Here is a 15382-nt window from a genome sequence, read left to right as displayed (position 1 = left end):
GTCTCCTTAATACTCTTCTATAATCTCTCTCCTTCCCCCTGTATTTGCTTCAAGCCACAGGAATCTTTTTTTTTTTTTTGCCTGATAACATTCATAAATTTCTACATACACCATTCAATTCTTCATGAAAAAAAAAACGTTGCAAGTTTTAGGATTAATCCAGGGTGGCTGAGGGGTCTCAATTATTTTTCTTTTTTCTTACTTCAACGCTTGATGTTATCAGAAGTCTCCAAATCTACTTTTTTTCAAAAAAGGAAAAACAGACCCCTGACCTCTCTCATGATACCATCCTGCACACATTGTTAATTTGGTTGGTTTAACTTCCTCAAGATATTGCACATCATACTTGAAGTGCTACATGCATAGAAGGCCTTTTCAAAATTAGTTTACAAATTACCATGGTTTAGCATATTTGTGTCAGGTTCTTTTTTTTATCTACTTTTTGTCAACCACAGATTAATGAGGAATATTTCCACATAAAATTTCATTGAACAATCGTTCTGCATAGAAAACCCAGAAATATTGTGTTTGGGGTCACATCCATTATGCAGCAGCTACAGTCTCATCAGTTCCCAAATATCACTACTTTGGTAGTTTCTTGGTGTTTCTGGCACTATATCTCATTAGGGTTGATAATTGGGCCGGCCCATACTAGCCCACTCAGTTTTTGTTTGGCCCGACAAGGGTCCGAACACAATTGGATGGGCCAAGATCCGTGGGACTCTTGGAATGGCCCAACCCAAAACGGGTTGGGCTGGGCCGGGTTACTGATTTCATTGGGTCGGACTCGGGTCAGACCCACAAACGAGCACTTGTAGTTGTGAGCTCAGCCAAGATCCAGGATTCCGACTTCGACTCAAGGCAAGTACCCCTTCACCTCCTGCCCTTCCAAAAAAAAAAACTGTTATAGAAAGAGAGAAAGCAAGATCTGATGGTGGCTTTCTTCTCTCTTGATATATATTTTTTAGTTGCAGATGTTATTGCCTTGCCAAGTCTCACTATCGCTTTATCTGACACCCGGATTAGCCTACCAGATCCAAGTCCCGACGCATGGCAAATTACCAGCCAAAGAAACCAAGCGTAGGAAAAGTCTATAGCAAGTGTCCACTCAACGCGAAGCTTGTCCTTTGCGATGTGTGCCTCAGAGCGTTGTCATGTATGGTTTTTGAGAAACACACCAGCTCGTCAAGCGGCTACTCCCCCTCATATCACCTGCCACGATCTTCGGATCTAATCAGGTCTTTGCCGAAGAATGTAAATAGATACAAATAAAAAAGGAAATTTCACAAAGAAAGATTGGTTGAACAAAAACCAGAAAATGATTGTAATACAATGAACTCAATCCTCCTCACTGAGAACATCAACAATATTTGCTGTGTTGGACTCGTGTCTCAACCAGTCTTGGGCACAGATCAAGGCTTCAACCATGGTTATATGAAGCTGACTTCTATACTCATCCAGAATGCGACCACCAGTTGAGAAGGCTGATTCCGAAGCTACAGAGGTCATTGGTGCCGTCAGCAATGTCTTGGCGAGTTCGGAGAGGTGAGGGAGTTCAGACTGATGGACTTTCCACCACTCAAGGATGTTAAAGTGCTGCCCCTTTGTGACTACAACATTGGGTTGCTTGAGGTAAAGATCAAGCTCGGAGGTGAGAGATGTTGGGTTTGGGGTGCCTTTAGTGGTAGCAAGAAACTGAAGAAATTTATCATCTTCATCATCGTCGAGAAGATTTTGTGAATTTGCAGAAACATTCTCTCTAGGGAGAATACTTTCTGGTTTGGGTGCGTAGCTGGAAAAATATTCGGTGAGGAGCTCTCTGATGCGAATTAATTGCACTTTGCTTGCATCTTCTCCGAGTCCGAGATTGTTCAAGAAGTAAAACCAGAGAAAATCAAGTTTGTATCGTGGATCAAAAATGATTGCTAGGGAAGCAAAAGTTTGCAACGGCTTCCAATACTTGTTGAACTTTTGATGCATTGATTCTGCAGCAATTCCAATCAATGAGCTACTCCTATCATTCAGAGGGCCAAGATCCTTCGGAGCGGTAAGACCGTTCAAATCAGTAAGACCGTTCGGAGCGTTAAGAACGTTTGGAGCGTTAAGAACGTTTGGAGCGTTAAGAACGTTTGGAGCGTTAAGAACGTTTGGAGCGTTAAGATCGTTTGGAGCGTTAAGATCGTTCAGAGAGTGATAATTGTTTGGAATGTTCAGAACATTCAGAGTGTTAAGAACATTCTGAGCTTTGATAATACATTTATTGAGCTTCGTCATTATCTTGAAAATAAGATTTGAGGTTGGGTACTGAGTACCAGAGAGATCCACCGTAGCTTTTGCAGAAAAAAAGAAAACAAGAAAAGTTACAATTTGCTCGTAATGGTATTGCTTGAAATAGAGCTTACCCTTGTGAAAAATCTCCAAGAAGTCTCGCATATGCGTCAATTTCACCCACTCAGCGGGGGTTGGATATGAATTGTAGGAGGATTCAGTCACAGAAAGCCTTTCGAAAGCTAGCTTAAATGGCAGAGCTGAGTCAATCATGAAAAATGTCGAGTTCCATCGTGTAGCAACATCGAGTGTAGGGCGTCTTGTCACGATTATACCACACAAATCAACAGCTTCTTCAAAGGCCTGTTTTCTAGCAGGAGAACTTCGGATGTATTTCACCGAAGCACAAAGTTTAAGTAGCCCTTGATGGACGGATTGTAGTCCGTCTTTCACCACTAGGTTTATGACATGTCCAACGCATTGAACATGGAAGTAAGCACCTTGAGCATCCAGTCCTCCAGGAAATCGATTGGAAATTATCTTCTGGAGCCTTCGGACTGCAGCATCATTGGTTGAAGCGTTATCAAGAGTGATGAAGCTGCATTTTTCCAGAAGATTCCACTCTAACATCGTTTCGTGCATGCGATCGGCTATCGCCACGCCAGTGTGAGGTGAAGCAAGGGGCTTGAATCCAATGATTCACTTTTTCAGCTCCCACTTGTCGTTGATGAAGTGAGCCATGACCACCATGTATCCAGTTTGATCCCGAGACGTCCACAAATCAGTTGTCAGTCCAACTTGTCGGATGGATGAGAGTTCCTCCACAATGGATTGTTTAATCTGATTGTAAATCTTCAAGCAATCATTGCGCACCGTGTGTCAACTGAGCATCTTGAATTCAGGGTTCAAAGAGCAAACAAATTTGACAAAGAAGTTGTGTTCTACCAGCCGGAAAGGATACTCATGCACAATGATCATTTTTGCCAGAAGTTCACAAGAAATTTCTTGGGAGAATTTCCATTTTGTCTTGCTAGATTTGCTGTTTCCTTGGAACAACGGACTCTGCTTGCAATTGAGAAGGTGACGTTGGAGGTGACTCGTTCCCAGAGATGTACGCGCAGAAAGGTCAGTCGTACAGTATCTACAGATTGCTCGTTTGTGGTCACCCAAACCTAAAAAAACAAAGGAAGACACATCAGTAGGCACTAGGCCGTCATGAAGCTCATGAATGTTTCAAAGTGAAATAAGCACCTTCCACATTGAAATGTTCCCAAACATTGCTGGTATGTCGGCATTTCTTGGTGACCTGGCTGATACTGTTTTCATCACAAGGCTGTTGAGTTGAAGACGGGGTAGGGGCGATAGAGTCGGACATAGCTTTTTGGGTGTTGACTTGTTGAGTTTTGAATCTTGATTCAACAACACTGAAATTCCATGGGTGCCCAGGGGCTGCCCAAAACCCGCTATTCAAACTCAGGTGCCCATTGGGCAAGCCCATTTAGGCGTGGGACCTAAAAAAAACACAACCCGCACCAACCCGAGAGCTCTGGCGCGGGTTGCCCATGGGCCAACCCGGCCCAATTCTCAAGCCTATATCTCATCCCAGCCGGGGAATCCTTCTGCAATATGGTTACCAAAACATTTAGAGGCCCCCAATAATTCATTATGTATCTTTACTGACCACAAAACCCCCAAATGTAGCAGCTACAGTCTAATCAGTTCCCAAATATCACTACTTTGGTAGTTTCTTGGTGTTTCTGCCACTACATCTCATCCCAGCGTGGGAATCCTTCTGCCATATGGTTACCAAAATGTTTGGAGGCCCCCAAAGACTCATTATGTACCTTTAATCACCACAAAACCCCCAAATGTGGCAGCTACAGTCTGATCAGTTCCCCAATATCACTACTTTGGTAGTTTCTTGGTGTTTCTGCCACTATATCTCATCCCAGCGCGGGAATCCTGCTGCCATATGGTTACCAAAATGTTTAGAGGCCCCCATAGGTTCATCATGTACCTTTACTGACCAAGAAACCTCCAAATGTAGAAGCTACAGTCTGATCAGTTCCCAAATATCACCACTTTGGTAGTTTCTTGGTGTTTCTGCCACTATATCTCATTCCAGCGTGGGAATTGTTCTGCCATATAATTGTCCAAATGTTTACAGGCCCCCAATGATTCATTATGTACCTTTACTGACCAGGGGCTTGTAAACATTTTGGTAACCATATGGCGGAAGAATTCCCACGCTGGGATGAGATATAGTGGCAGAAACACCAAGAAACTACCAAAGTAGTGATATTGGGGAACTGATCAGACTGTAGCTGCTACATTTGGGGGTTTTGTGGTGATTAAAGGTACATAATGAGTCTTTGGGGGCCTCCAAACATTTTGGTAACCATATGGCAGAAGGATTCCCACGCTGGGATGAGATATAGTGGCAGAAACACCAAGAAACTACCAAAGTAGTGATATTTGGGAACTGATCAGACTGTAGCTGCTACATTTGGGGGTTTTGTGGTCATTAAAGTTACAAAATGAAACTTTGGAGGCCTGTATACATTTTGCTAACCATTTGGCAGAAGGATTTTCCGGCTGGGATGAGATATAGTTGCAGAAACACCAAAAAACTACCAAAGTAGTGATATTTGGGAACTGATGAGACTGTAGCTGCTACATTTGGAGGTTTTGTGGTCAGTAAAGGTACACAATGAAACTTTGGGGGCTTGTGTACATATTGCTAACCATATGGCAGAAGGATTCCCATGCTGGGATGAGATATAGTGGCAGAAACACCAAGAAACTAACACAGTAGTGATATTTGGCAACTGATTACATTGTAGCTGCTGCATAATGGATGTGACCCCAAACACAATATTTCTGGGTTTTCTACGCAGAACAATTTTCCAATGAAATTTTATGTGGAAATATTCCTCATTAATCTGTGGTTGACGAAAAGTAGATAAAAAAAGGGGCAGGCTAAATCCACACCAAAAAATTACTACATCCACTCCAAAAATGGAGTGAACAGTAGTCCACTCCAACTTTCATTGGAGTGACCCATAGTCTACTCCAAATTTTGTTGGAGTGAACAAATTTACACTCCAAAAAAGCCTGTTTTTTGGAGTGGAACCATGATGCACTCCAAAAATTTTGGAGTAAACCCAATTCCACTCCAAAAATATTTTCTCTAAGGTAAAATGATTCATTTTTTTTGGAGTGCACAGATTTTCACTCCAAATTTATTGGAGTGTTTTTCAACAGTATTGCAGTAAAAGAAGTCAGGGTTCTTAAAGAGGAATGAAACCTTATGTCAGCATCATATGTGTATTTGAAATACATCAAAAATGATGTATGTAAGATGTTTTCAGTTTCTACAATGACTAAAACCTGAACCAGAAATAAATTCAAGGGGATTAAATTTGGTTGGTTCATGTCACCTGCCTACTACTGCCCTAAAGTTTTCCTGGTACTCCACCTCAAGAACTTGGAATATACATTTTTCAAAGTTACATGCAAGTTTCAATTGTACAGATTTAAAATTGCATTTTTTTAAATTTGAGAAACCTTAATCCACTTCAATAAATTTGGAATGAACATCTGTGCACTCCAAAAAAAAAAATGAAAAAAAATTGCTTGGAAAAAATATTTTTGGAGTGGGATTGGGTTTACTCCAAAATTTTTGGAGTGCATCATGGTTCCACTCCAAAAAACAGGCTTTTTTGGAGTGTAAATTTGTTCACTCCAACAAAATTTGGAGTAGACTATGGTTCACTCCAATGAAAGTTGGAGTGGACTACTGTTCACTCCATTTTTGGAGTGGATGAAGTAATTTTTTAGTGTGGATTTAGCCTGCCCCTAAAAAAAAGAACCTGGCACAAATATGCTAAACCATGGTAATTTGGAAACTAATTCCAAAAAGGCCTTCTATACACGTAGCACTTCAAGTATGATGTGCAATATCTTGAGGAAGTTAAACCAACCAAATTAACAATGTGTGCAGGATGGTATCATGAGAGAGGTCAGGGGTCAATGTTTTCCCTTTTTTGAAAAAAAATAGATTTGGAGACTTCTGATAACATCAATTGTTGAAGTAAAAAAAAAAGAAAAAAAATTAAGACCCCCAGCCACCCTGGATTAATCCTAAACCTTGCAATGTTTTTTTTTTTTCATGAAGAATTGAATGGTGTATGTAGAAATTTATGAATGTTATCAGGCAAAAAAAAAAGATTCCTGTGGCTTGAAGCAAATATAGGGGGAAGGAGAGAGATTATAGAAGAATATTAAGGAGACATGCAACACAGATAAAGGTATCAAGAGGAATAAAAAAAAATTGATCAATATACAACACCGCAAATTCATCCATCTTGGTAGTGACTGAAGGAAAAGATCCAGTCCCTCAAAATGGAGGCCACGGAGACCTTTGCACAATACAAGATGAGGGCCCGAACCCTCCAACGCATGATCAACTACGACTCTGACCCCTTGAAGATCTCGGATCTTGGCCTCGCCAAATGGCTAAGCGGCGGGCTACCCACTGAGATCCAAGCCGACGTCCTCAAATTTGAGATACTCGAAACCATGCCGTTCGATTACAGGCGTTTTGCAAAACGTGTTCGCATCTTCTTCAACACTGTGGAACTCCGTCCGTGCCAGGTGACGGCAGTTGTTGGAGGGGAAAGGTTGGGAGAATGCCCTCCGGGGATGGTTGCAAAAAAAAAGGGGGGGATCTGTTAGCAATGAGGTAAGGGGGGTGTTTGATTTACGACAGCGTTGAGCGCGCGTCGGCGGGGTTGTATTTATTGAAGAGGAAGGGGAAGGGAGCTGAGAAAGATGAGGAAGATTCGCGAAGAGAAGATCGTCGAGGGGCGCCGGAAGGCGGGGTCAGAGTGAGGGGGATCAACAGAGAACGCCACGTGCGTGATAAGAAGGTATCCCAGATTGTTGGGAGAGATAAAGCTCTGAAGATGCTCAAGACAGCAATGAGTAACCGTGATCAATAAAATTTTGATGGGGAAAATATGGTTCAGAGTGTCTCCCATGCCGTCCCATCATCTAAGTTTGGACAGAACTTAGACTCCGGGCGCAGCACGCAGCGGGACCTTCATCATACACCCATGCGCGCAACAAACCCAACAGAAAGAAGAAACAAACAAAAAGAACAAAACCAAAACAAAACCAACAAAACTCAGACAAAACCAACCCACCACATAGCCAAACCATCCAACACGCGCAGATAAGAAACAAAACAGTAGACAAAGGTAGAAATAAGGAAAAGAAAGAAAATGAGAAAATGGACACAGAACTACATATAAGAGGAAGAGAGAGCCTGCGCGCCAATCCGCGCGCCATTGTGCATTTTGATCTTGACACCGCGTGTACCGGACTGAACACCACAACGCTCTCCTGGCTCGAGCACCGACAAACCAACCCAGAGCGCAACCGACAACGGCATCCACAAATGTTACTGCAACCACCGAACCTAGAGCCACGGGGACCTTGTCGGACAATCTGCGCTGGCAAATCCACTCATACTTGGATTTGATGGGCCGCTGCCACTGGTGCAGAGGACACTGCGGCATGCCGAATGGATCTTGCACCAACAAACACGCCAGAGGGAGGGTTGAATTCCCTCCATCCTATGTAGCGCCACTGAAACCACCGAGCTACACTGCCCCCCTACCATGGAGCTCTGCAAGAGGCCCAAGCCCCCGTCCCCCTAACGCCACGGCGGGTCAAGCGACCTCGCGACCAGCTGGAGTGGCAAGCGTCTTGGACGAGCCAAGCGACCTATACTCAAGCATGACGGTCACATTGACGGCGGCCATCAAGGAATTGGACGACATTGTTGCCCAAGGATACAATGAAGAGGAAGAGATGGTGACTGAAGACAATGAAGCCACCACAATCCAAACGTTTGAGGCAACTGAGGTGTTTGACAAATCACTCAACACCCTGATCTCCAACTCAATCATAGGGCCAACTGAGGGGTATGTGTGCAATCCCCCTAAAACCCACAAGACCCTGCACCTCCTCCATAAGGGACGTGGCTTATGAGGCCACATTTCTACAGTGAAGAACCCAAGACCAATAGCCACTCATCCAAATAGCGGTTTCTGCCCAATGATGCCCCATCTTCCCGTTAACACACCACAACCAGCTTGTCTGATCGCCGCTCACACCCCCACCCAATTTCCCGTCCTATTTTCATTTGAAGAATACCCAACAATTTCACGATCTGCCACTAACTATCAAGACCAACAACATCAGGACCAACCAACACAACAAGACACCACTCTTTGCTACTCAACCAGCACGCAACTCAACCCAAGATGTACATGGCCAAGGCCAACGCTCCAAACAACCACCAAATTATCACCCTCACCGTTCAGGATCATCCATTTTTGAGGACTGACGCCACCCCCCATAGTCATCTTTTATAGGTGGGGGGTATGTGAGCCGCGGCTCCCGCAAACTCACAGGAAGTATCACAAGGGATATCACGAGCCACCATCAAGCGCTGCACTTAGTCCTTCCAGTCCCGCCTCTCCTAGCTCGATAGGGAAGTACTGAGACTTCCCCCGAGCTAGGTGAGCACCTCCCCTTTTCCTCTCTTTCTTCCTTTCCCTTTTTTCTCTTCTCAATGGTTGTATGTAGAGGGAAGTACTGAGAATTCCCCCAAGCTAGCTCCCTTGCCCCATCTGCAATACAATCAGAGGTTCTAGAACTGCTTGCGCCCTTGTCCTCGTCCTCGTCCCCTTGCCTCTCATCCTTGCCCCTTGTCCCAGTGAAGCTCTCCGTGTTGAGAGCTTACAGTGTACTTCACTGTTTTGGGGTACCTGGTGGAGTGTCTCACAGGTCATCTTCTGATGCTGATTTTTTTGTTGAAGGAGGGGTGGTACATCCCCAAAATTTTGTGAGTTTATAGGCCAAGTGTAGACCTTCATCATGGTCTTTACGGTGCCAAAATAGCTATGGTTTTGAAAAAGTTATTGCAGACTTAGGATTTTCTCTGCAAAATCTGAAAAACTTGTCACACCAAAAATGTCCACTGATTGATAAGTCCCCCCTTTGGAGGCGGGCGCAAAGCGCCCAGGAGGGACTTTTGTAGCTAAGTTTGGGAGGGGGCCTTTGACTCGCAAGCGGTATGGCAGGGTGGGGGAGTCAAATTCTCACATCTACTCTTGATGACCGGTCTGACTGGTCATCGAGAGGTGGTGAGTCCCCTCAATGACCGGTCTGACTGGTCATCAAGAGGAGATGTGAGTCTCCTCAATGACCGGTCTGGCCGGTCATTGAGAGGAGATGTGAGTCCCCTCAATGACCGGCAAAGACTGATCATTGAGAGGAGATGTGAGTACACTTGATTACCGGCAAACACCAATCATTGAGAGGAGATGTGAGTACACTTGATGACCGGCAAACACCAATCATTGAGAGATGTGAGTCCCCTTGATGACCGGCATAAGAATCAAAAGTGGTAATGAAACCCTTTTGCTGAATGGTGAAGGGTATGATGGAGTTGAAAGCCCTGCCCTTCTTTTATCAGTCAAAAAGACCCACCAAGCTCAGCTTGGCAAGTTTTATTAGGGTCAGCCTAAATGCACTCCATAAATTTACTTCATGCACTCCAAAAGTGAGTTGATGGAGCATGCACTCCAAGAAAGTTGGAGTGTGGGCCCCAGCAAGCCAAAGAAATTGGAGTAAGCCACCATGCACTCCATTTGCCACCAAATTTAATGAGTTTCCCAGTAGTTCACTCCATACAATTGGAGTGCATGGACCCAGCACTCCCTTTCTGATATTTTACTCCCTGAAAAAGGAGTGCCCCCTGCACACTCCAGCATCCAGTGGAGTATACTTAATGCCAGCCATCAAGTGTGTATGTACACACCCCAATCAATGACCAACCATCTATTGGAGCACACCCCTCCTGACCAGTCATCTTGTCATGCGAGGTACACACACCAATCTATGGTTAGTCGTGGAGTGGGATGTGCACTCCTAGAGTGACCATACTGCTCAATTGCTGGCCATTGACAGACACATTCCACTTGATGGCCGGTCATTGGGCAGAGCACACGCTTGATGACCAGTCATTGAGTGGGATGTGTACCCCAATGACCAGTCATCAAGCGGAGTACACATCTTATTTGCTGACCGGCCATTGAGTGTGATGTTCACACTCAATGGCCGGTCATTGAGTGAGATGTGTATTCCGCTCAATCGCCGGTCATTGAGCCAATAACACACCTCACTTGATGATTGCCAATCAAGTGCACATAACACTCGCCGGTCAACCAGCGGGGTGTGCTCCGCTCAATGACCGGTCAACCAGCGGGATGGGTACCCCACTCGATGACCGGTCATTGAACGGAGCACACACCCCCCTGGTTGACCGGTCAACAACTGGGATGGGTTGACCGGTCATTGAGTGGGATGTGCACTTGATGACCAGCCATTGAGAGGAGTGCACGCCTTGCTCAATGACTGGCCATTGAGTGGGGTACACATCCCGCTGGTTGACCGGTCATTGGATTTGAGTGGGATGTGCACTTGATGGCCGGTCATTGAGCAAGGCATGCACTCCGCTCAATGGCCGGTCATTGAGTGGGGTAAACATTCCGCTGGTTGACCGGTCATTGAGTGGGGTAAACATTCTGCTGGTTGACCGGTCATTGAGTGGGATGTGCACTCAATGGCCGGTCATCAAGCAAGGTGTGCACTCCTCTTGATGGCTGGTCATCAAGCAGAGCACACACCCTGCTGGTTGACCGGTCATCAAGTGGGATGTGCACTTGATGGCCGGTCATCGAGGGATGTGTACCCCACCCAATGACCAATAAACCAGCAGGATGTGTCCTCCGCTTGATGACCGTTCATCTTGATGACTGGTCATCAAGTAAGGTCTCTACTCCTCTTGATGGCCAGTCTGGGGCCGGGTGGGCACTCCACAAAAGAGTGGAATGGAGTGTACTCCAATGCACTCCAGTTGAAATTGTGCCAACTGGAGTGCATAGCCAAAACCCTTTGCTCAAAAAGTGAGTGTTTGGGTGTATACTCCATTTTTTTTGGAGTGTATCTAGCTGCACTCCCTTATTTTCGTAAGTTTTGGCTTACCCTGGCCTGTAATCCAACATAAATGGAGTGCCCATATGGAGACTCCATGAATTTGGAGTGCAAAATCACAGCACTCCAATATTTTTGGAGTACCCGTTACCCAAAGCCAAAAATGTGGAGTGCATGAAGTAAATTTTTGGAGTGCATTTAGGCTGACCCTTTTATTAAGTGATAGGTCTGGTCTATTCCAGATGAAATCTGTTTGACTGGCAATGTGTAAGTGTTTTAATTACTTTTTTATAAGGGTTGAATTATTGTTATAAGGGTTGAGTTATTGTTATAAGGGTTTTAGGATTTGAGTGTGGATGAGTGTTGGGTGACTTGTGAGTTCTGGGTGAGGAACGGGGGAGCAGACCACTGGGGGTGGAGAGAGCTCCTTTTATAGAAAAAAGGGGAGCCCAAAAGGGGGCTTGTGGGTTAGGGTTTCAGCTAATATAGACAACAGGGCGAGGGATTTTAGCTGGTGGGAGTAGATAAAAATGATGTCATAACCCCTCAGGGGCGCATGAATGGTGTCAGAATATACAACAGAACATTCTAAACATGCCAGGGGTGCATACATGATGTCAGAATATATAACAGAACATTCTAACACATGCATAAGGTGACAGTAGACTGCATGAGCTGTCATACAGGGTTAATTAGTGTATACACAAAGTCTGAGGCTGCAGAAACAGTGTAAATGATGTCATTAAAAACCAAGAATTGTCAGTTCTTCGTAGGTTTTTTGGGCAGCAGTCACCCCGCGCCATTCAACTGAGCAGGCGGGCCTTGGCCCAATAAACCCAGCTGAATGGCGTGCTTGAGGGGTGGAACTGGTTCGACAACACTCTATCTCTTTTATGTCCGTGGAAACTGCGCCAATGGATCTTTCAACCCATCAGCATTTCAGCTCAGTAACTCAATCTTCCTGACTACATGGCGGTCGGATCCCGCCACAACTCCATTTGACTGACCCATTGGGTGGATGGATCTCTCAGAATCTCTCAGAATCTCTACGGTTAGTAGTTTCCCACCTGACATAGCCCTTTCAATTTCTGCTCTATCTGCCTGTTGCATGTGTATATCTCTACAGAATGATTGTTACGGACACCAACACCATTTTCCCCGACTATCACATGGCTAAAATACTCCTCCAAAACTCAATTTGACCGACGTATTGGGTAGATGGATTTCTTACAATTTCAGCAGTCAGTAGTTTTCCACCTGTACCGCTCTAGATCCTTTTTTATTTGAGCTCAACAACTGAAGTCGCTTGAATATTTTTTGGATGGATCTCTCCGACAGTAGGATCCTGCCCCAACAGTCATATTTCACCCATCTCCAAGAAATTCAACCCCAACCAAACAATTTCGTTCGGCGACATGAGCACCGCACAGCATTTGCAGCCATACGATATCTGCAACTCAGCCATGTGGGTATTTCCTTCAATTGACTTCCATGTGGCTCCCAAACAACTCCGAAACCAAGTGATTATCTGTTCCGTTTTCGCTTAGCTTGCTGCAGCCACTGTTTACTACCACAAAAAATCAAAATCAATCGACAATGGCTGCCAGAGCAAACATGGTCAGACGAGTCAGCCACCCAGTTTTAACCTCCGGCCCATATGATATCATGAAGAATGTATGTACCCTTTCCAAGAACCAGATTAGATCCACCACTTGCATAATATATATTTTCATCGGCTAATCTGAATGTTTGATATGCTATCTCAGTTAGGAATGGCACCCAGCGAAGGACAATTTGGCCAGTTTACCTACGATACCACCATTAGATTCACCGACATTGTCACCGGTGAAGAAACCAACATTATGGTGAAAGTCAGCTCTTACGGATCCGACGCAACAGCCCTACTCCCTGATCATGTGTATATTCTCCACGGTCGATTCATTGCTCGCAACGAGGACAACACGCCAATCATGTATTTTGAGCAAGGAATCACTTTGCCCATCGGCGATAGCCCCACCTACATGTCATCATTAGCTAACAAAGTCTCTGTCAACGGACTCGGGATCGTCGTACACCGTCAAGAACTCCCAGGCATAGGCCTTGGCAATAGTGCTCAGACCGATCTTCATGTCACGCTTTGACATAGCAATTATGACAATACTGTAAGTTTCTCGCAAGCAAATGATCTTCGACTCTCAACAAATTCTTCATATGCTTACACTGTGTGATGATATCCTCAATAGACTCGAGACAGAGTTGAATTCAACATGATCTACATCATCCCCGGTAACAAGGTCTTAGGTCAAACTTTCTCCCTGGCCAGAATGGGGAAAGAAATTGTCATCTACGGGTACATCTGTGGATACAACAACGAGGCAAAGACCTGGGTTGCAAAGGTATGTCTCCGAGCTAAGCCCAATCACCCAGTTTGCAACCGCTGACCAGAAAATACAACAGGCATATGGTGTTGCGCCAACCTCTGGTGACCAGCAAATCACAGCTGCACCACCCGTCATGAGAGGGTCCGCTGCTAATCTTGGACCCCGCCGTCCAGGACTGTAAGCCATTTCAACTCTCACAATCATATCAATCAGTTCCCTAAACAGTGTACTTTGAAACACTCAGTCGACAGCTCGGGAACGGTTCCACCACTAGCGTTGCTTCCACCACCACTCCGGGAACTTCCAAACCAAGCGGTGGTAGCTCTCAAACCATCCGTTCTCAATTGGGCACTGGCGGCCAATCAACCAGTACTACGCTCAAGTGGAGATACCCTCCGAAGACGCTGAGACTTCCGCCGATAACTTACCTGAAAATACCTACGGCAAGCAACCCACCAGCAAGGCCTCCGTCTCTGATGGCAAGAAACGATCCAAAGGAACCTAGGCTGATCCGTCCATCTATGTTCCAGCTTCTTGGTACTTTCACCTATTTCACACTTCACCTCAAGAAGTTATTTTTACTTTTGTACAGCCATCCTCATACACAGATGTTCCAAGTGCAAAAATCCGCCAAGTAGAAATGCAAAATGAAAATGTGCAGCCCTCGAAGATCCTGCCACGTTGCAATGTGCCTGTCTCGATTACAGATGTCTGAAATTGATTTGTTTCAGTTGTGCCACATCGAAGTGAGTCGGCCAGTGAACTCCATCACCTATATAAGACACACCACCAATTGGTAGTATCTTTTGCCAACTTGCCCATTTGAAACAGACTACCAATACTAATAATAATTCCAGAAACTAAAATAAACAAGCCTCACCACAAGATTTTGATTTGATCATCTCTGTCTCCTCTCAGTCCTATCAGTTTTACAATTATAATAATCATAATAATAATCATAATCATAATAATAATAATAATAATTCTCTCAACTTTGACTCTTGCACAAAAATACCCAAAAAAAACTTCATAATCTATATTTCTATTGCTTCATTTTTTGCACTCGATTCCGCCATTATCCATTCTACTACATCAACCAATCAGAAGTATATTAAGCAGTAAGATTTCCTTTCATTTCGTATATAGATGTATATTAATGTTCAATCTGACAATGCAATCTTTTACTTCGACTTACTTTTTTATTAAAAAACATTGAATCTACCACAGGTAATACTCGCTCCAAAAATGTCTAGCTCAAACACGAACACCCTCCCAGATATGGATGCGATCACCACTTCCGAGACCAAAATCAACAATCAGTTTGGTCCAGTGGTCCTATTCGACGCCGGAAGTATGACCGATGTTTGCGAATATTGCGGTGTAGGGACTCTTGTGGGACACTAAAATGTTTATTTGGTGAAAATATCCTCTGAGGGGGAAATAAATTGCTAATAGGTTGAAAGGCTATTACAACTTACGGGTGGTTTGAAAGACCTGCCCCTCTAATGGTACTATGCAAATAACTAAGAGTCTTGTAATCAATATTTATAAAGATGTGGCTGATTCCAAGATAGATCTTACTTTTGTATAGTAATCTCTATCAGACCTAGATTCCTCAAATCACTATTCTTGCAGATCTGTTACAACTTCTGATGCTGGAGGGA

At 44.4% G+C, this 15382-nt stretch overlaps 1 protein-coding gene across 1 annotated transcript; it reads left to right on the top strand.

Moving 5' to 3' along the window:
• Positions 1 to 12752: 12752 nt before the first annotated feature.
• Positions 12753 to 14356, top strand: PtA15_8A358 (uncharacterized protein; the record flags this gene model as incomplete). Its single annotated transcript, XM_053171779.1, has 6 exons — positions 12753 to 12802; positions 12885 to 13011; positions 13104 to 13466; positions 13581 to 13733; positions 13795 to 13895; positions 13963 to 14356. The coding sequence occupies 6 exons, from the start codon at positions 12753 to 12755 to the stop codon at positions 14354 to 14356; spliced, it is 1188 nt and encodes a 395-aa protein (XP_053023009.1).
• Between the last annotated feature and the right edge of the window lie 1026 nt (positions 14357 to 15382).

This window comes from Puccinia triticina, chromosome 8A (genome assembly GCF_026914185.1).
Source record: "Puccinia triticina chromosome 8A, complete sequence".
In the NCBI taxonomy this organism is placed as follows: Eukaryota; Fungi; Basidiomycota; class Pucciniomycetes; order Pucciniales; family Pucciniaceae; genus Puccinia; species Puccinia triticina.
This window is presented reverse-complemented; position numbering and strand designations above follow the sequence as displayed.